Source organism: Rhea americana, unplaced genomic scaffold (genome assembly GCF_003343005.1).
Source record: "Rhea americana isolate MKP2758 unplaced genomic scaffold, rheAme1 scaffold_77, whole genome shotgun sequence".
Lineage (NCBI taxonomy): Eukaryota > Metazoa > Chordata > Aves > Rheiformes > Rheidae > Rhea > Rhea americana.
This window is the reverse complement of record NW_028186945.1, coordinates 3,296,941-3,319,232: the sequence shown is the minus strand read 5'-3', so window position 1 is coordinate 3,319,232 and position 22,292 is coordinate 3,296,941. Positions and strand designations below refer to the sequence as shown.

General features: G+C 37.9%; 1 protein-coding gene across 2 annotated transcripts in view; it reads right to left on the bottom strand.

Moving 5' to 3' along the window:
* The window catches only part of PIK3R1 (phosphoinositide-3-kinase regulatory subunit 1), a 56,521-nt gene extending 34,436 nt beyond the window's left edge, over nucleotides 1–22,085 (bottom strand). Inside the window, exons 1-2 of one of the 2 annotated variants that reach the window (XM_085322410.1) lie at nucleotides 22,065–22,085; nucleotides 17,673–18,409 (exon numbers count right to left, since the gene is read on the bottom strand). In XM_085322410.1, coding sequence (XP_085178536.1) covers nucleotides 17,673–18,006 — 334 coding nt within the window. In that variant the 5' untranslated portion in view covers nucleotides 18,007–18,409; nucleotides 22,065–22,085. Of the gene's footprint in view, nucleotides 1–17,672; nucleotides 18,410–20,750; nucleotides 20,835–22,064 lie in introns of those variants that run through there. The other variant, XM_085322409.1, reaches the window with a different exon arrangement.
* Between the last annotated feature and the right edge of the window lie 207 nt (nucleotides 22,086–22,292).

Below are 22,292 nucleotides of genomic sequence, written 5' to 3'. Positions count from 1 at the left end.
ATATGGTCTTCTAGGAAATTCATATTCTTCTATTCACTTTCCACTTCAACTCTGGATGCCTAAATTCCTCCAACCTGTCCCTGTATTATCTCTCCTCCAACCCAGTTTTTCATGCAAGAGTACTTTTCTTTCTAGCAAATAGGAAAATACATAGCCTTCTGTTTCTGGAAACCTCCATCACTCTTAAGAGAGAGCGAGCTGCCTATCTTTTAACGGCAGTAAAGCTGAGGCGCATCTCAAAAGGCACGTAAATATTTGATCTGTCCAGCCATTAGTACATTCTACCTTTTCTGGGCAAAGCTGTGGAGAATGCCATGGTGAGATGACTTCAAGGACCCTCAGTTTACAGACGTAGCAAGTCCCCATGCTGGCGTTTTCAGATCTCTGACCYAAGCTTTGTTGACTCAGCTCAGTAGACAGACTACTAACGAACGTATGTTAGAAAAAGTAGTCCTTTTACCAAACAAATACCAGACAGTAGATAAATACTCTTGCTACTAGGTTACCAGGTACCATTTGGTACTCACTGTTAGAAAACCTCTTTTTTTTTTTTTTTTTTTTTTTAGGACACCCACTCAATCAACTTTTCACTATCTACATTCCAGTAGAAGTTCAAGACCTTGTGTCTTCATGTGGAACTTGCAACTGATTGTTATAGATTTGTCAGCTCAAGATCAAATACTGCAGTTTCCTCTACAAAATGAGCAATAAACTGGTACTGGTACAGGGTGCAAAGGCTCAATTACCACTTGCTATATTCCAGTGGGAAAGAGCGTTACTTTATCTAGAAAATATTGAYGTATATTCTCTTCTATATGGTCTGGCACTAACCTACCAAGATGGCTAATCTCAGTCTCTCAATCCTCATTCCATACAACCACAATGATGGTTAGTAATGGTGCTCCGACAGCATCCACTCTTTATAACAGAAATAGGACTACTGGATGGACATTTGCTGGAAGAGACTGGGGACTCCGGAACTCTTTCTTTATGACCTGCCCCACCTGAAAAGGACCTTCATTTCTTATTGCTGTTTCCTTCTCTTACTACCATGAAGTTCATCCTTATGCAAAGCCATCACGAGTTTTTGATATGACTCTGAAAAGTAGCTTTTAAACTGTTCTTTTTATTCAGTAATCTTACCACATACAACTTTCGGAGTTTAAGTTGCTCTGCTCGAGTACTTTATTTTGTTACCTTTTTGTTAAGGACAGAATAAGCATGTGTGCGTGGGGGGGGGGGAGGGGAGAAATCACATTACTCAAAGTATCCACAGGCAAGCAATCTAGAGGAGAATAAGCTCTTCACTACTGYAAGAAAAAGACAGTGTGCATTATTGCATTTGAGAAGTCACGTTGTTTAGATCTGGAAGATTTACATAAAAATCCTGGCAGAAGCTGCTGACAGATAAAAGCCAAAACAGCTCCTTCATCTTTTGGAAATTATGGGAAACATTTATAAGCACACAGAAAGTTAAAAATAATGAGTGTAGAGCAGTCTTTTAGAAAAAAACGCAAACAATGGTAACAGCAATCCAGCTTCAGAAGGGCTTTCTTTATTCTGCAAGTTGACATTATTTCAAATCAAATCTTTGTCTTAAAAAAGAAAGAAAAAAAAGAAGAAAAAAAAGAGAGAAAGCAGCTTGGAGCTCTAGATGTAGCAACAGAAATAGGGCAATGTTGAAAGTTGGTCTTATTAGAAAGCAAAAATGGGTTAATCCGTACAGCCATTAAACCACAGGCTGATCTGACAGATACAGAAACAACATTAGTAAGAAATTCCTGAACTGGATCTACAGAGAGTTAATTCCACTGCTGCCTCTAATTTCAGATAAAGGAGAAAACTCTCAGTTTGTATGTAATAAATTTTCCGACCCTGACCATACAGCCGCCTGGATTTCTCTACATAGTGGTATTAGTGTTGATTTCTCATTCCAGCTTTTAACACTATCCAGATACAATACCAAAAGGACCTCGTGGAATATGAAGTTCAGCACTTAATATACGAACTTAGAAGTTATCTACTCCATTAACCGCTGTTAGGTTTGTTCACACTGTGCTGTTGAATTAGCTAATTTAGATCTTAGTAGTTAAAGCAGTGAATTGACTTCACAGAACTTTATATGCTCAAAGCAGTAAAGGTCTCAACTGGCCACTTAACTTGAACTAGATAAAGAACCTGCTTTCTGTATTGTCTAGCACACYGCATTGTAGAAACTCATACAACACAAAAATCTGTTTATGGGAAGTGTTAAAAAAATCAGAATCGAAAAGAACAAAGATGGTGTAACAAAAAGCTAGCATAAAAAACTGACAATGGTTTTACATCAGTGTCTCCAAGCCAAATTCTGACTGAAGTCAGAGTAAGGAGTATAGAACAGGATTTTAGTCTGCTTTGGTAGTACTCATTTGAAAGGAGACCAAAAGCAACAGAAAGAGGCTTTCTTTTTAAGAGAAGCTTAATGATAAGTACTTGAACTCTGAGAGAAAATATTTTGCACCTCCACTGCAAATCTACAGTGTTAAATAGATTCAGACCCTAAGAAACTCTAAGAAAAATTTTTCCCTCTCTAAATGGGACATACTTTCAGACCTCTTAAAAACAAGCAACATTTCGTGAAGGAGGAAGAATAGAGAAGCTGAAGTATCTACAGAAATATTTTGTAAATGGTCTTGGAAAGCCTAAACCAGAGAGGGGCTGTGCAAACAAAAAAAATTATGCAACTGGTTAAGAACCAAAAATGTGTTCCCCGTGATTTGTCATTCAAGTGGTCAAACAAAAGTTGCTGCTTCAGGGAAGAAGCTGGGGAGATGAAGGCTCCTTCCATATCCTTTACAAGACAGAGGTGAACAAGGAACACTCTGACCAGCCTCTTCTCTTCCTTGCTGCTGCTGCTGGGCAGCTCCCCTACAGTGGTCTATTTTACCCCAAGGAGAATAAAGAGAACTACTGTAGATGTTCTTCTGCTTCCCTGCAAAAACTTTATGGGGAGCAAGATTAATGCTTAAATTGACTGTCTCTGAACTTAGGGGAGTACTGAGTATATAAATAAGCATGCCAAGAAAGACTCATCTGTTGTCTATTTAAGTGTTGCAAGCATAGTTTCCACTGGTCATACACATACACACACACACACACACTCCACAGTTTTTCCACCACCATCCTGCTCTTGTTGTGAAAGTTARCCAGTCTTTGGACCTACCCATCCACATCTTGAAATAGCCAATACTATTGTATCTGTCCACCTATCTGTATTTCCACGCWCATACACACACTGAAAGAGAGAGCTTGGAGCTACAACCACTTATTGTTTTAGAATATTGATTATAGGATACAAGAGGAGTAAAAAATTATCCACTTACAAGTGCAAGATGTGATAAAACATGTGAAAAAGTTTTCCAGCTATGACTCATTAAGAAATGGGTGGAGGCTTGTAAGACAGAAAGGCTTCTGGCTGGAAGGAGTATGCCTTCTTCCACACTGGCCAGCAAGGACTTGGATTGGCTGCCATTCTGTCAAAAGGCCAGATCGATCCTGGTTGTTTTCCTGCTATCCTATGGGGGGGGGAAGGGAACTCTTACATGTCTGTTTTTGTTACTGCGCTCCAGAGGAATCCCTTGGTCCTCATCTTGCCAAAAGAAAGAACCAGAGTTACCTTTATTTGACCCTACCAAATGGGAAGACCTTTTTCTTCTACCTTCTTAAAGAACTTTTTGTTTGYTTGTTTAAACATGGGGCATGCCAAGAAGAGGAAGGATGGCTTACTTGATTCACAGATGGAGAATCATTCCAAAAAACTAATTCCCTGTTGAGAACAGAAGAAAGAGGAATGCATTTGTTTTAAACTGACCTGCTTTTTCTAACAAGCTTATGATTCCCTGTTTTTGAGGGTAGTTCAACTGACTTGCCTGCTACATCAGAAAAAGCATTTTTCTAAGCTTGTCCTTCTAGTTTTACCCTTCCAAATTTATGCACGCAGCTGGAAAAAATGGTATCTTAATTAGCTCATCCTTGGCATCGTCAGAGAACTTTACTAAGGCCTTTAAAAGTTAAAGCCCCTCAGAAATGGTAGATACAAGAGACTGTTAGTGTAGCTCACTTAACCACTGCTACACTTACCACTAGTATCTTAATTAGCTCATCCTTGGCATCTTCAGAGAACTTTACTAAGGCCCCTTTTAGGGAGGTCAGTATAAAAAAACCTCACCTAAATCTAGGTATTAAGGGAAACACTTTTAGTTTGTTTTTCRGAACAGGATACTTCTAGATTTCTCAGGAGAACCAACCATTCTGCTTCTCTTTTTCTTGTATTGTACTATATCTGTCAGCTTCTCACATTTAAACATTCTTCTTAAACTTAGAAGTCTTGGGAGACAAAGCAAAGCCTCTGGTTATTCTAATGATACTCAGTTAAGAATAAATAATGCAAAGGAATTAGTGAATATTGTGATTATTCTGCCTGATGTTGTGAAGGAACCAGACTGGAATAAGAAAACACAAGGCCACAGGTGTAGACTACCTAGAGATATACATACTCAATTCGTCTGGCTTTTGCTTCGAAGAGGAAGGAAAGTTCCGTTCTAAGTTGTTTTGTATAAAAACTGAAAATCCTCCCCCTCCAAATAGCTACAAATTACCCCTCCTCAAATCACATGCAGAAGTTGAAAACATACTAGGAGTCAATACTGTAGTTATTGTAGTCTCTTACTCAAGCTATTAAGAGGCAAAACAAAGCTACAGGTGTTCATTTAAGCCATGGTCTAGTGTTCTGTAAAGTTTCAAAGCAAGCTGCTTTTTATTTGAGACAGAAAAATACGCACTGGTTAAAGATCTCTGACAGACTACAAAGAGGTGACCAAATCACACTTAACAAGACAGAAAAATCTAGATTTTTTAATATGTTAAATGTATCTTGAAATTAGAGAAATTGCTTTTACCTCTGAAGGGCCATCAACTTGAGCCCAACACAATAAACTGGAACTAGATTTAACTCTACTTTTTCCTGCTCTCTTTATAGCTTCTCCATGCTTTACACACATTACATGTTCTCTCTCTTGCTCTCTCAGCATTTGGTCTCTTTTTCCTTCAGGCATTCTGTAACGCTGCCAGCCAGCAAACTTTGCTTTTAATAAGTAGATCTGCCAACTTAAACACCAGTCTCCTAAGGCAATCAAATAATGAAACACACATGTATGTACTTGCACGTAATCTGTCAAATGCCTCTATAGCCCACTACAAATGATTTTTTGCAATTTGAGGTTTTCATAAGAGCATGCATTTATACACTCTTGGTTTTCAAAGATCAACTGCTATGTTTCTTCGGAGTACTCTGTCCTGGTTGTACAGATAGACCTAATAATGCCTCTGTGATTTACATACCAGTATCTGTAAGAGAGACGAGTTATGAAAAATTTAAAAAATACAAAGCTGTGCAGACAGCTTCAAAAACAATAAGCATATCCTTCAATTTCTCCAGTTTTGCACAGAGGTCTGATGCAAGACAGCACAGATTCCTCCACTGCAGAACACTTCTCTCATGTTTCAAATGTGTCTAGAAAGTGTTACAGAGTTAATGAACAACCATTCCAAATATCAAAAGCATTTTTTTCTACCTCCCTCATTACTTATCTATCAGTTGCACTGAAGCGTACTGGAATTCTACTTTCTAAACTAGTATTTCCCAAAAGAGAAATTTAATGTATGACTCTAGCAACAGAGTAATCCAGCAAAAAACCGTAACCATCCGTCACACCAGGATGATGTTGCACTGCCACATATCTTGATTAAATAAGGTTGCAATTTGCAACATGGCAGAACAAAGACGGTAGCAAAAGCATCTTTCAAGCAAGTTACCGATGGGTCCTGGAAAATTAAAATCAGATTTCAAGAACTGAAATTTACTACAAAACTTTCTATCACTTGGAAAATTCCTGTACTGTTCCTGTGAATTGCAACTTTAAACAATGAAACAGTGGAAGAAAAGCAAAACTAGAGATGCATCATAAAAGTATAAAGCAAAAGGTATACTGTAAACATGCACCCCTGAGAATGTAATACGACATATACTTTTACAACCAAGTCTGAGAATTTGAAAATTTAAATTCCCAGAATTAGGAAACAAGTGAAACAATGCTAAATTATGTCACCACATTTGTTCAATCTGTGCATTCATATTTTAATAATTCTCTTCCTTTTGATGCTTATATTTGGATTCCAGATGATAAAGCTGGATGGTGCAGCGAGAAGTATGCTAGTATGATTTGTTCTACAAGAAGTYATTTTCGATGCCCTGTACTAACTGAAGCCAACAGTGAAGTAAGCAGGTGGTACCTTCTCTTAGGGACAAATAACACTTTACAGTGTCCAACTTACCTTGGTTCTGGATGTTAACTTATCTCAATAAACAGTTAAGTGAAATTTTACTCCATTTCTGTCCCCAATTCCAGCTTTTTGAAACATTTTCCCCATATGATCTTCTATTACAAAGAGATTAACACAGACACCTTAAAACTGTAGTTATTTTTTAATCTTATTTGTGGGCTATTTCATAAGAATCATAATGCTGCCTTTGCTCACACAAGTACCCCGACAATGTCTTAATATTTGAGAAGTTTTGTGATGCTATTACCAGGAATGTCACAATGAAGAAATCTGCTTCCCAAGAGGAGTCTGAATACTGTGAAGTAAAGGAGGCCTAAGACCACAAACTAAACAACCAGAATGAAGCAATTCTCATTCAGTGAGGATGTCGACAGTGAACAAAGAAAAAAAATGAGAGGCAAAAAGGAGTCGAGTAACTATATAATTAAAAACTGTATCACACTGCATATGACAAGGGGGTGTAGTTACATGTACAAACACAWCTTTAAAATGCTCAGTTTGCAACATTAACAATGTTCTACTAATGTAGTGTGGAAATCACTGTATATATACAAATGCATCAGGTTAACAAAACCTCATATTTATTTTTAATACAATAATTTATTACCATAACAGAATATTCAATTAAAACTGTCACGATATCATTTCCTCACTTATAGAAAAACCTACTGATCACCATGCTAGTTATTCAAATAACAAGCAGCCCAGAAAAACCAACCATCCTTGCCAAAGTGTCTAGCAGCATGGAACATTTTTATTTGCATTAGTGAAGATGATCGAATACAACAAAAGGAAATAACTTGTCTGAAAATAATCTTTGTATTTTCCATCACCAATTAAGTACAATTAAGTGTGGCTCAAAAATTTGAAAGATATTTCTGCTACTAAATTTGCAAGTCTTACTACGTAATGGACAAAACTAAAAGTTAAGTCATGTCCATCAAGCATGTAGTAAAGGGAGGAGTCAGGACTGGTTAGAAACATGCTTTAATTCATCCAGAAGTTATTAGCTTGATGCAGGAATTATTGACTGAAATTCCATACCCTGTGTTAACACAGGAGGTCAGACTAGATGATTGTAATGCTGTCTCCCTTCTGCCTTTGAAGTCCAAAAAAAGGACAGTTAGATACCGTTCTTCTACACAGCATATATCATGCAGGTGGGGTTGGCTTTTTTTTTTCCACACATCCATACCAGATGGAATTTGGTATACCGAAAAGGCAGAATCTCTTCAAAACAGAGCTAGCATAATTATAGTATTTGTGCTCCAAACCCAGAGGCAAAGAGAAGTTTGAGAGAAACGAGAGTAAGAACTGTGGGATTTTTCCCAGTGCTGCTAATCCTTGACTATAGGTCTGATCCTGTTCCTTCTGAAGTCAAAATGGGTTTTGCCACCAATTTAAGGGAAAGCAGAATAGGAGCCTGCYGCTTCTTGTATGAACAAGTCTTTTCAGTAAACAAAGTCCTGTCTAACATTTATAATATCAGTACTTCAAATTAAACTCCCCCCCTTTTTTTCTTTTTTTCTTTTGTATCCAAAGGGATTTTGAATAAAACATTTTAAATTCTCTATTCAGAAGAGAGCAGTTCACATAAACAGGCACAGGCATGTTCCATCTAAACTACTAGACAATTTACCACAGTATTTGATTGACTAGCTATTTAGATCAGACAGACAATGAAAAGAAGAAAAAATTCTTGTCTTATTGGYGTGTTCTTACTGTGTCATAATAAAACCCTAGATATTTGTCTTAGAGGAAACATCTGGAGTTGGTAACTGTCTTCCCCTTTTTGCTAAACTGTACATGCAGTTTAAAGTCCTGTATCTTAAATCACTGGAGAAAGCATCCCAAGCCCACTAATCTTTTCAGTACAAGTTTTAATATCGTAAATATAAGAAACTTAATTATCACTAYGAGACTAGCATAATCCAAAGCAAAGATTAATATCACATACAACAGATGAGTGCCAAATGTTCCTTCAACAGATAGGCACATTTCTCTCAACAGCCAAAAAACCGCTCAAATTGTTAGGTGTTGTGTAGTAAATGTTGTTAACYCAATGACTTACTGTAACAGAAAGTGTTGTGATAATAATATGATTATGAAAATCTCTTATTTTAAATATGGCTGGAAATTACGCAGACTAACAAAAGAGTTTTGGAGTTGTCAGCACTAAGTCTGAACCCAGGAGAAAGTTAGAAAAACATAAAAGCAGTAGGGAATGCACACTAATCTCTCAGTAATAAATTATAAATACAGTAGAGAAAGAAGAATTCAAACATTCATCCCTCTGTGCCCTTGAGGACCCMTAAAGTAAGTGAACAGAGGTCCCTCAGTTCCAGACATTTGATATGAAGCTTTTGCTAYGCACTATTTTGAATATGAGTTCCGTAACACTTTCTCTGTTGAATAGGCCAGATTGTGAGAGCCTCTAAAAAAAAATCTTTAGTCTCAAAACCAGCTGACACTGGAACAGAAAGCCTCCCTAAATCTTTCTCTCCATAACAAAATTGCTTATGTAGGCTAACGAGTAACTATGCTACGCTGGCTTCAGAACAATTGAACAGATTTGGACTGGCAGGAATATATTCTAAACTATATTCGAACATCTGTCCAGATTTGACTACAAAGTACCCAAAATAACTCATTTCAGAATGTCAGCGGATGACATTTTCTGACGTTTCTCTCAAGGGAAAGCGTATATTGCAAACAACGCCACAAACACGAAACAAAGAATGGAAGACTGTGTTACCGTAAGAGGCACAGAGCAATTGAGTCTGGTCAGCCAAGAATTTCCGGCTTTAGAGGAGCTCGCACATGGCACCAATCCACACAAGACCTACGCGCCACCCCATGCAGACGGCTTCGGGGTCTGCGCTTGGCGCCCGGCGGACACCAGCGAGCGCCCGGTGTGCCGTGCCCGGGGGTTCGYCGCTCCGGGCCCGCAGCGCGGGGAGACCCCTGGGTGCGTGCCAGCCTCTGGGGAGGAAACGGGGGGCAAGGAAGGCTCCGTTGCCTCCTCYGTCGCTTCTCACCTGTGCCAAGCAGCTGCGGCTCTGAGAGGAGACAATTCATGGCTAAGTTTATAAACATAACAGACATTTTTACTTCTCCATCCAAGCCTCGAACATCAAAAATTAAGAATTAGCGACAGAAGACTGGAATGTGTGGTCACAACATTAAATATCATGTGAAAGCACAAAAAGGATTGTGAGCCTTTACCCTTAACTGCTTATTCCTGGGATATTTCTGGATGCAAGGATAGTGAAACCAGACACAGCTGTGCAGCCTTATCTATCATTGCACATAATTAGTGGCTTCTTTCATTAATACCCTAATTTAAGAGCTTTAGTCTACCTCCAGCTGAAAGCAGTTTAAGAAGAGGGTAAGCAGTTTAGGAAATGGTAAATTCACAAAATAAAAGCCCTCTCCACAACACAAATACCTGAGAAGCCATAGAGCACTTTGAAACATGAGTCTGCAGTGTTTTAGCCCATTTAAATGTCCCTGAGCATAGCTTCACCAAGAATAATCCTCCATGCCTGTCAGTTACCTACAAAACTTTATCCAAGCAGGATGTGCACATCTAGGAAGAAATCAGTGACAGCACTAAAGCTCTCTCTCCTTCCCCAACAAGTACCTTTTGCTGATATATTCACAAATAGAACAATTTAAACAAGCAACAAAAACAACAAAACCACACTGCCATGCCTTCTGGGAAGTGCGTGCCCTACCTACACTACAGAGCTCATGTTGCACCGTTCTCCCTTCCTTCCCATCTGGTGAGCAGGAGGCTATGGTTCAGGAGTGCATGGACATACTGCATCAAATGAATCTGATCATGGGGAGAGAAACARCAAGCAAGATACTCATGAATTACATCAATCAGATGTGTTTAATTGGAATAGTTTAAAAATGGAACAATATTGTCTGAAAGTCAAATGTGAACTTTTTTTGAATGAAGTAGAAAAAGTTAAAAGTAAAGCAGAGTTAATGATGTCTGGTTTTCCATCATATAGTAACTTGATTTAAAAGGTCCACACAGACCAGTTTAGGCCTTGCTTAATTACTGAAAAATACAATAGCTGCTCAAGAACTTCTGGAGCCCTGGATGCTGGATGGATCTGGGATCAGAAATGGGAACTTACTAGCCTGCTTTCTGCAGATCTACCTTCTACTGGACCATCTTTCCACCCTGACTCTACCAAACAATCTGCCAGCATGGATAGAAATAAGTAGCTCTCAACCTACCAAAGGCAGATTTCACTTCTTGCCCTCTATATCCACAGTCTCTAGAGAGGAAGCTGGCTCAGACTGTAACCTCTGGGAAATGCTGTAGTACAGCCAATGATGTCAAGCATATATGAACCAATCCAGTGGCTTATGCAAGCAAATTGTCTAACATCCATCTGAACTGTTAAAGATCATTTTAATCATTCATACTATAATTTACACAGCAGTTTTGAAGAACAAGAAGAGCTGTAAAGACTTTTTAAAACTGTCTGAACTGTATGCAATCATTCCTTTCATTAGCTCAGGGCACTAGCACATTTTTTAAGCTCTGTCCTGAGGATTTTTGGTTACAGTTCTTTATTACCTAAACCGCAGCCTAAATATTATTTTTAAATGTTGTCTTACACGAAAGCTATTTTATAAAATGGATCAAAATGTGAAAATAAAAAAGTAGTGCCTGTGTGCTATTCTTCTGGGCTGTTGCATACACTATCCATGTAAAATTGCTATTCTTCTGGGCTGTTGCATACAGTATCCATGTAAAATTGATCAAAAAGCAATCAAGTTAGTACAGTTACACCTGCTAACATTTTACCAAAGGACTTCAGGCAGTGTTCAAGGATGCAGGAATTTCTATGACAAAGTGAAAAAACRTGTAATACATAGATGAAGAAAAATAGCATTTTCACTGTCTTCTACTAATGAAAACACTAAATAGTATTGTATTTTATACAAACATTTTTCCAGAAAGAGAATGAATACAAATTAGAATATTAGTAMAATATTAATTGCAGTTACTACTTTTTTAAAAAAGCCAAAATATAAACTCTTGTAAGTACCAAGATTCTCACTAAAGTATCCTCAGGACTTAAAGTTCTTCTCCCATCAAAATATTGTTTTAATAATCTTGTAATTCCCCTTGTCAGTTCTAGCTATTAAAGTAAAACAGTTCTTCGCATTGTAGACTTCAGATTGATTTCATGGCTGTTCATCATGGAAACCAACTCTGGAGTAAGAAACAGATGTGAAAGAATGGGCAGCCAGCTGTAATTACAACACCTGTGCTCTTTCACACCAGAAAATGTAGATGTGTATATGGCATCACACAACTATTTAAGTGGGCAYGGTCATTTGCTTGGGTGCAAAACGATCCATTCCTGGCAAACACTCAGCACCACATGTTGCTGAAACTCATAAGTTTGTTTTCTCATACGAGAACCCAAGTAAGAACTATTTACAAACTAGTAGTTTCTTTCTGGTGTTTCTGCTACAGGCATAGATTAAAATGATTCTGATTTAGAGGAGCAGGTTATTTCATATTCGCCATGTTTTAAATCTGCCCCAGGCACATTCACCTCAGGTGGAGTTATTAAAAGATTGAATCGGTATTACAGAAGGCTAAAGAAAGGTAAAAATAAAGTAAAGGTAGAGTAAAGTAAGCAAAGTCACTCAACATTTTTTTTTTTCTTTAGACTAATCAATACACCTGGGAAAAAAGACCTACATCAGCCACACAAACTTTTTTCAAGCACGAGGTCTTCCTTGAGGACCCAAAGGAGGTCCTGTGTGCCCCAAGGTATTTTCTTCTAGAAATATCAGTTGGTCAAGAAGAATAAAATATTCTTTTCTAAAGGTATCTCTCACTAAAAGAGAAACTGTGCAAGAAAAAAAATCTTACACCATCACAATTAAAACACAATCCAGAAGATGCCATTTCTGAAGTTCTTTCTTCCTTCTTGCTTCTTTTACCCACTACCAGCAGGTGGGGCCAAGCATCAACCATGAACCTGCCCAGCGCTCCTGTCCGTGTGCAGTCTGCAATAGCACTTGCAAGCATAGCCCTGTGCTTTCTGGGCTCACACAAACTTTTTTCAGTTACTACCACCACCACTTCTACATCTGCGAAAAAAACGTTCTGTTTTTCATGCTAACACGTTCTGCCTCATGTTAGCACACACTGCAAAAACTTTGTTTTCGTTAGTGATACAGCAGGTGGCAAGAACTCTCTTTTCAGCTTCATGTGTTAGAAGTTGTCTGACTCGTACGCTGCGAAACCCGGCCCTGGAGAAGCTGGGGAGGTTCTCTGGTAGAAACCTGTCACATTAGCCCTGACAGCTCTGGCAGAACTACAGCTTATTCTCACACCGGGCTTCTTAGAACAAATCCCAGGGCTTTGGCTTGATCGGCAAGTACATTTACCAACTGAGATAGTGACTCATCATTTCACCCCGTTATTTCCTTTTTCCATTTGCCTAAATCAGGACGGATGATGACTGTTTTTTTTCCTAACTGAGGCTCCAGGCTCTACTCCATTCACAACTATGTCTCCTAATTTACAAATGTAAATAGTTTTCRGAAACACAATCATTATATTGCAAGATTAAACAAATTGTATAAAAAGAGAGTAGAGAAAGAAACTCATCCTACAGCATACTCAGTTCAAACATGTACAAATGGTTTTCTGCTTTCTGTCAGTTTGGATCTTTGACAAACATTGTATAACCTGGTCTCTGAAAGGAAAAGGTTTCCAAATGTTCTGTGTCATTATCTTTATTAAAGAAATCTATGCTATATTTTTGTCATGGRAAGGAACAGCTTCCAACAGTTTCAGGCCCTAAAACAGCTCAAAYGGTAAGAAATGTTAACATATACAACCATTTTAAGTTAGATGGGAAGCTACAGGAAGCTCCGAAACATCAAAACAGAAAATTTATTCCTATAAAATTCCAGTCTGCCTTGTGCAATGTGACCTTCATTTAAAAGTGGGAATTTGGCATTCCAAGTTAAATCAGAAGATGTTTCTATCAATCATTAAAAGCTTCAAGCTTCAAACTCTGTTTAAGACCAACTTTCAGGAACCAGGTACTGCATGAGCCATCTCTAGACATATACACTCATATCAGATCAGAGCTGAATCAAAGTTCAGAAAACTCAGTGAGACTCGGAGCAGTTTGTTCACTTATCTTCAAAAAAAGGAGAGAGGGGGCTAGATTGCTACAATTTAGAAAAGAAAGTCTTTCAAGACAAGAGATGGATTTATCTTCTCAGGTCTTTACTGCTTCATATAAACTTCAGACATTTAATGGAAGGCATGAAGACAACTGCGTGGGGTCCCCACTGTTGGAGTGCTCCCCATTCACCTTTCCTTGGCAGGAGGAGTAAGAAGGGAATAAAGGGCAGGCTGGAGCCCTGAGAGCCTTACACTAGCAGTATGAATTAAATCTGTCTTGAGTAGCCCTGACTTGCACCAGGCCTGAAGTTGAAAGGTACAAGAGGCTTTCACCCCCTTCATTTTCTTATCTTCACAAATGTAATTAGAAAATAAAACAAAACAAGCCCCCCCCAAAAAAAAAAAATAAAAAGAAAAACACACAAATCCATGTAGTTTAAATCTATTCTATATTGACAAAAGGGAAAGACAGACAAAATGTGACAGTACCGAAATTCTATTTAAATATCCACACTCATTCTAGAAATTTAGATGAATCATTGATAAAAAGAATGCTCTGGGGGAAAATATGACCTAAGTGCTAAAATAAAGGAGCTTTTTAATAGAATTCAAGACTAACAGTAGTTTTGTTTTCCAATTAGCTTTTAACATTTAAAGCACTCCTTATTTATTTATAAGTAAGGTTGTGATTGCATAAGACATTGTCCAGATGAATAACTCTGCCCATGTTGCTATCCCTATTGGCTGTAATACATCTATTCAATGCCTACAATTATTTGTGCATACCTGCAGCACTGGATACCAGCAGCATTGTAGCTAAACATTGCAAATTTGATTTGAATCTGAAAATTGACTAGCAAGTAATCAAGCTTAGCAAGACTAGAGGGAAAAACATTCAGAACAAACAATGACCTATTAAAGACTATTGAAATAGTTAAAAGGTAATGAATTTTAAAAGCTTTATATATGATAAAATTTAAGGAACTCATATGATTTATACATAAACTCTTAAAAATCTCCAGTGAGTTTTAGGATATTCAATACATTCACACGGGTACATATAAAATTGACTCTTCATAGAATGAAAGTAGTATATGGATTACAAATACATTCAAGAAGTCCTTACTTCCAGTTCATCATTAATTTGTCATTTTGATGCACAGCAGTTTCAAATCATCAAGCACTGAAGATGTAAACTTGACTGTATTTGGTCAAGCAAGTTTCATACTAGGCATTAATTTAAAATACTCTCTAGGGGTGTAGAGAAAAGTATCATAGCAGGAAGAATCTTTTGGCCCACTGCCCATTAAGCTGGCTGCTGGACAATATTAACTGTGCTATTCTCCGCACCAAATTTTATACACAAAAATAGAAATCGCAAAGCCATTTTAAAGTCAGATATACACTGCTACTTTATTCTTATCTTTCTCTAAACCGTATTTCCTCCTAACAACTCTGATTTCTCTGTAGGTATCATTTTTTGTATTATTCTGCTCACTTAAAAAATTGCACCTTTTGTTTTTTTATCATCTTGTTTTGGAGCAAGATCTCCCATATTTTGTTTCTAAATGCACTCTCTCTTAGGTTTTATGGTAGAGAGATCTGTATAATATTTAAAAAGTCAAAAGGTACCGTCTTATCTTTAGTTCTCCCCAATTTATCTTAACCAAACATACATGAGTTTAAACATAATTAAACCTATCCCTTTTGTCATTTAGAGTTCGAAGTTCAGTTTTTCCTAATACTGTTAGAGTAAGTCTCATCCATGGTCCTAGGGCATTACTGAAGCTCTCTAGCCTCTTACACAAAATTCAAATACTTTAAGTCAAAAGGAGTTGCAGTGAACACAGATATTTTTTTTAAACCACAAAAGTATACGGCTTGACTGCAAGATGGTTCTTAAACATTCTGGACCATAGCAATATCATTTGTGCAAGTTTCATTTGAGGTTGTTAGATTCCCAGTTAAATTAGCACATCTTCTTGTTTCCAATCCCTATAACTGTATAGCTATATAGAATAAGTGTATCACATAAACAACACTGTCTAGCTAGAGGCAATAAACCTCAGGTTAGGAGAGATCTAGTCACTAATAGCTGGGGCACTGTTTCATGCCAGAGAAGCAGAAGAAAAAAAAAAASAAAAAACCCCAAACCCCACACTATATTCTGGTAGAGCCTCCCCCTCCCCCAACCACAGCAAAATTTCACAGCCTAACTCCCAGCAGTTGTAGGTTCTGTAAACGCCTGCTGTGAACCCAATCCCACAGTGGGCTCTGAAACCACAAGATCAGCACCAGAATTTTTCCCAGCATGGAGCTGAGAATTAGAGCATCAAGCAAACAGGTCTAGAGAGACCAAGCAAGTTACAAAGCACTATGTTAAATCTGAAGCAATAGATGTTTCAAAGCCTAAGATGACGGTTACCTCACTGGAGCATGTGCACATAAAGAATTAGATTTTCATTCCATCCACTGTCTCTCAAAGTGAACTTTCAGAGTTGAGGTGTCTATCCAAAAACCAATGCTTATTCTGCAGTTACAATATGATGGAGATGGAGACATCCATCTTGACAGGTGGGTTTTAGAGAGGAAAAAAAAATCTGACCAGTACATATCAACATCTAAAACAAGGAGTAGAAAGATTTTCTTTCAAAAGAAAAACTCCCATTTTCAGAAGTAATGGGATGAGAGTCCAGATGACTAAAGGCTGAGATCTGAGTGTTTAAAAACTAGAGACAGTACAACCTAAAATGCCATTACACCCCCATCTGACCCCTTCTCTCCTTCTGTGATGTACACACTGTACAGATACAAGCRGTTCTTCAGTGCTTAAAGAAATCACTATGAAAAACAGCTCAGATCTACACTTTACTATGCCTCTCCCAACCTAGAAATGCTTCTGCCAGGTTTTCACTTAGTTGTCACGCACAATTTTCTGCATTTCCTTTATCTTTGTTGATTATCAGCACAATTAAACATAAACTCGTAATAGGCAAAGTGGGATGGAAGCTGATAAATGGATACCACAACTTTGTGAATGGCATTGCAAACATTTCTATGGAAGCAGAGGGTGATGATACTGTGGTATTACTATCAGGATCACATACTACAACCTGTATTTTCCACAGGTAGAACTACTAAACATTTAAGTAGTATTAGATGTTAAGGTAATGAGCCATTCTAAACTTTYAAGAGGTGAAAGACCAATGTAAAATCTATCATAAGATAGATCTGGCTTGTTTATACTAGTTTAATGTAAAATCCCAGTATCTGAATGCCAGTAGGTAGAGCAGACAGAAAACACCGATTTTTTTTTAACCTATAGCTCTTTCAGTTAAGACTCCTTCTTCTATTAGTAGAAGAGTCCTGATCAAATTCTGTCCAAATTCTGCCCAGCGTACCATTGCAAATGTAGGTTAGAAAGTGATTTATGTTTAAACAAAGGAAATATCTTCCTTTGTTTACGTAAGTGCTATTTTTGCTACCACATGCTCTGCCCAAAACCAAACAGAACATAAAATTAAATTTGAATTTTTTAAATCAACATTCCACTGCTTATTCCTAAGTATCTACTCTTACTTTTAATGCCACATATAAACCTCCATGACAAAGTACATAATTTTTGCTGTTAATGAGATATTTGTTCTAGAAACATACTACTTGTTTGGAATTCATACTGCTGGATTCACCAAGAAATTTCTCAATAGTAAGTTTGACGAACCACAGAGGGAAACACTTCTATCAGCTTCTTGAGAACCTAAAACAAATGCTAGCTTGCTCATTCTTTATTCAAGTCTTTGCAGCTATGAATGATAAGCATACCTTTTCAACCTGTGAGATGTACCTCACGATATGGTACCACAGACACCAATAACTGACACAGCACACATGAAATCATAAAATATGTGATCTAAGTTTTATGGTAAAGTACAAATAATTCTTAATTGACTGAGGCGTGCACTAAGAAGGCTGGCAAGCCTGTGTTATACATGTAAGTACAGTCATATAAGTCTATGAAACAAAAATATCTGATAAAACGTGGAAGACACACCCATGCACACACATGTGCACACACACACATACATCTTCCAAGAACAATACTAACCTTGCTGCTCACTTTCTGCTTCAACTTTTGCAGGACTCGGTGCTACAGGGAGAGGTCGAGGAGGACGAGGCTTTGGAGTTGGGGGAGATATTTTTTTTCTTCCTATGTACTCTACGTAAGTTCCTGGAAAATCCCCTCTCTCCCCTGTGGTTTCATTAAAGCCGTTTAGCCAACCAATTTCCTCAGGCTTTGCTTCTTCCCCTTCACTGAATCCAAGTGCTAGCAAAGTACCTTTATTCACAGTTAATATATCTCCTAAGTGCAAGTCAATGTCTTCTTCTCGCTCTTTCTTGTAGTCATATAAAGCTCTGTATTGATATCCTTCAGCACTCATCTTGGCAAATGATTTAACATTCAGTACCAAAATGCAACTGTCCAGTTATATTTTATGTACAGATTCAAAATGTATTAAAATAATAAAAACATCAATGTCCAAGTAATAAGATCCATCAAAGAATCAAAAAGCACCAGGATCTGTCATATCTGTCATTTTACTGCTGATGTTTTATTCATCTATTCTGAGTCAATGATTGTTGCAGAAGAATGTGTTCCACTTCTTCTATGTCCAGCAATATTCTTCCAATTAATTTCTTGTCTGATTTTTCTGGTAATTCTGGGCACCCATACTCAAGTTTAGCTGATTCTTACAGCTGGTCACACCTTCTTCTGATGTACTTGACATAGATTGCCCATGTACCTTAAATACTCTGCCATGCAATTCTTCATACATGCTCTTCCTAGAAAGAGAAAAGAAAATTGGTATAGATGTTTCAAATTTTCTTGATACTTGTGAATCTAGGATTCCACATGTGATTTAAGCTTTCTGCAACCCACACAGAGGTCAGGTATCCCACAAAAGGCACCTAAACAGAAAAAAAAAAACAAAAAAAAACAAAAAAAAACACCTTACAAAAAAATCAGTCAAGCTAATGCTTGCATTTTTATAATAGATATATCTAATTACTTGAACTGAATTTGGATCCTGGCAGTATAAGACATGCTGCTATATATTCCCTGTATCATTCTCTGTGGATTATGGCTATTCAAGTCTCTGAGAATCAGAGGGCTAAGCCCCCCAAGTGATCTCTGTCAGTGCTATCTCTAACACGGCAGCATGACCCTACATACTATCTCCCTGAAGACCAGGGCCACAACTCCYCTCCCCGAGGTCTACCAAAACAGAGTAGGAACTCGGTATAATTAGTGCAAACAGGCTCAGCATTTATTGCTAGTGTACTCAATGTTCTGATCTTTGTGCAGAGGATAAAGGTGGGTAACAATCTCTAGCCCAAAACCAGTATTCCCAAATYTATTGGAGGTGCAGTCTTTTCATAATCTGCAGAGAGAATCAAAAAGTCAGAAATGCTCGACAGGTGCATTTTTTCCTTTTTTCTTAAACAGAGGGGCTTCCCCACTCCCCCCCGTCTTCCAGATGGTTTTTAATGTGTTTATAGTATAACGTTAGAAAAACGATCAGCAACTGAAACAGGCACACCCAGACCACCTAAGCAGCACCAGCAGGAGAGGATCAGGGTGTATGCTTAAATTACACTAAAGACAAGAGACTACAGGCCTAAACATTTTAATCGGTTTGCCTGACAGTAGAGTAATAAGGAAAAATATTATTGAAAAAAATATTTTTAATTTAACAAACAGTAGCTTAAAGACATGCAGAAGAGTGAAAGTTTTCTAAACATTATTATTTCAACTGTTACTCACCTTCATCTACTTAAAAAGTCAAGCCCAACTGTAATTAAATGCTACACTAGAAACCAGAAAGTGCTAACTACTCAACCTTGCATAGAAACACCTAAACTACAGCTGCATAAGACTTCAGGGGAGTATGTAATGCTGGTAGGTAAAACATTGACTGCACACCCTATTCTTAGTGAAACAGAAAGCTGAATTTTTTTCAGTTAACACTCCCTTTTACATTGCAAAAGGAGAAGAGCAAATAGGGTTGTATTAAGCAACCTCTGACAGCTCTTTTTCACCTCATTTTCTGTAACATCRCAGCCAATAAGTCCTCGGAACACGACTAACTGAAAAGCTAAAAAGTACCTTTAAGAATAYATATATATGGACTTCACTTCTATGTGGCTCCTTTTCAATCCTTCAAGTCTAAATATAATTCCTGTAGCTTATTGTGCAACACCTCTTGTAACAGAATAGAGAAGAAAATCTTGCAAGTTCTTAAAGAACTTCCTTATCAGCTGCTGCAACCATTTTTGCCATAGGAAAGAATTATCTTAGCCTGAATTAGACTTTTTGTTGAGAAAACAGCCTACACTCAAGTATTTATTTTTGAATATATCCACATGGATCAGACATCCAGCTCCCATGGAAATTTTAATGAGAAATTTCTGTAGCCACTTCCGAAAACCCAAACTATGTTGCTTAGCACACACAAGCAAACACCAGACTTTGAAATTAACAGGAAGATACTTTTATTGATATTTATTTTTGCATTTGCCACCAGAAGGAAATGCACAGAACCTGACAAGAATTGGAAGACAAAAAAAAAAAAGAAGAAAAAAGTCTGCAGCACAAGTATCAATTAAATTGTACAGAAGTTTTTCTTTTTTTTAAGCATGGGTTCCTCCCATTTCATAGAGCAAGGGAACAAAATGCACTTACACACCTTAGCTCTAAACGTTGGAGCTAATCTAAGTGTTTCCAATCAAAACCAACCATGCACAGTAAAATCTGCAAGAACTACCACTTCTACTATATTAAGTATTCTGAAAAATTTATTTTCTTGTTAAGAAAGGTTCAACAAGCGCTATGCTACTACTCATTTCACTCCTACTGCCTGCAGGCATTTTGGCAGTTAACCAGATAAGTCTTCTAAACACTGTATAATTTAACCGACTTGACCTACTGCTCTGATCTTTTATCAAATCTATCATAGCATCTTTACAGCCAGATACTTAAAATGAATATTTGTGTGCCTTATACCTCWTCTGACAACGTAAAAATTGAAATGTTGTAATAATGTAAAAAATGTTTATGACAGTTTTTAAACCTATTTTAGAAACTCAAAACTTAATATCAGAGAGAACAGAAGGCCTCACTTACTTGCATGTTAGAACAGCTCAGTACAGTCAGTTATGGTAACAAAGCTTTCCCAAATCTGGCTTCCCTGGGGCTCAGAGCTGCAGCACTGCCTTCAGTGCAGGCCCAGCACCCAGTCACCTGGCTGACGGCTGCTGTGCATACCTGGAGACATCGCGTGGGTGATCCACACAARATTTCTTGAATTATGCTTGTATGTATCCTCAGTACCTATCAAGCGTGGGGATGGAGAAAGGCTCTGACTCCAAGAACCTTGCAGACAGCCATACTGCATACCAATAAGTAAAATCCAGCAATAGATACTATTTCTCCACATCAGCATGGAAACACTGTAGTGTCTCCAAATAACCTCTCTTTGACACTTCTTCATTCTCTGTCCTGTTAAGATTTTATATAAATAGAATTTTATTCCAAGTGAGTTACACAGTCTCTACCCACAGACATTTTGAGTCAAACTGATTTAAGCTGATTACTCTTAATATAAATAGCTCAGAGACCATCTTCTTAAGTAGAGGGAAAAAAATCCAAACCAAACACTTCAGGCAAGAAACATTGTTATATTTGAGATGATATATTAGTGGATTTCCAGTTGGCGGATGGAATGGAAAAGGAGAAAGAGTATTGTGAGAGAGTCAAATGCTCGTTTGTTTTTTATTTACTGCCTAAAGAGCTCAGCCCTGATGGGAGATTCCTGAGTTTCAGCAGAATTCTGTTCTTTTCACAGAATGGTTTATGTTGAAGATATCAACAGCTAGAAGGATTTAAAATTCTGAAGAAAGTTGAATGAGATTCTTATATACTCTCCTCCTTTTCCACTTGAGGTTATATGAAAGCTTCCCCACTGCCCTCTTTTGTCCTCCTATCAAAAATGATGTCTGGCTCCCACTCTACCAGTACCTAAGCTTTTCCTCTCCTACTATCACTCCTTTTTTGACTAAGAAARATGTCTTCTGCTCCACACAGAGTGCATGTTATCGCCAGCCCAAAGAGGGGTACTTGTGCGATACTGCTCTTGCATGACTATGTCAGACGGCAAGAATTCTCTTCATTTTTAAAAACGCACATTTAATAAGCATGCCTCCTTGTACTGTCATCTCTCTCTGCATACGACTGATTCCTCTAAAACTTACTCCAAAAACTCCTAGGGGAAAAAGTGTCTAAGATATAAACTCTCCTTCCTTAGCTATTATGAGCTTTGTCAAAAGATCAGACTAGTGTATTTACGGAAGCAGTTTGCACCGAAATAACAGGAACCGAAATCTAACCACGGAATTTTGCCCGGAGAGGGGCTCTTCTCCCCACTAGGTGTCTACACACCTGTAACTCAAAATCGCAGTTATCGCGAAAGTGAAGGGTGATGCTGCCGTTCTCCAAATGGAGGTAACCGAGGAAAGCACCACGCCAGGAAATAATTTTCCGCAAGACCGTGAGGTCCAAACGTTATATAAAAGAATCACTAGGCACCTCTACGACTTCGTATCAGTTCATTCCCCAGCCTGTGCAAGAACGGGTCGGAGCCCGCGGCGCCGCTGCCGGAGCCCGGGC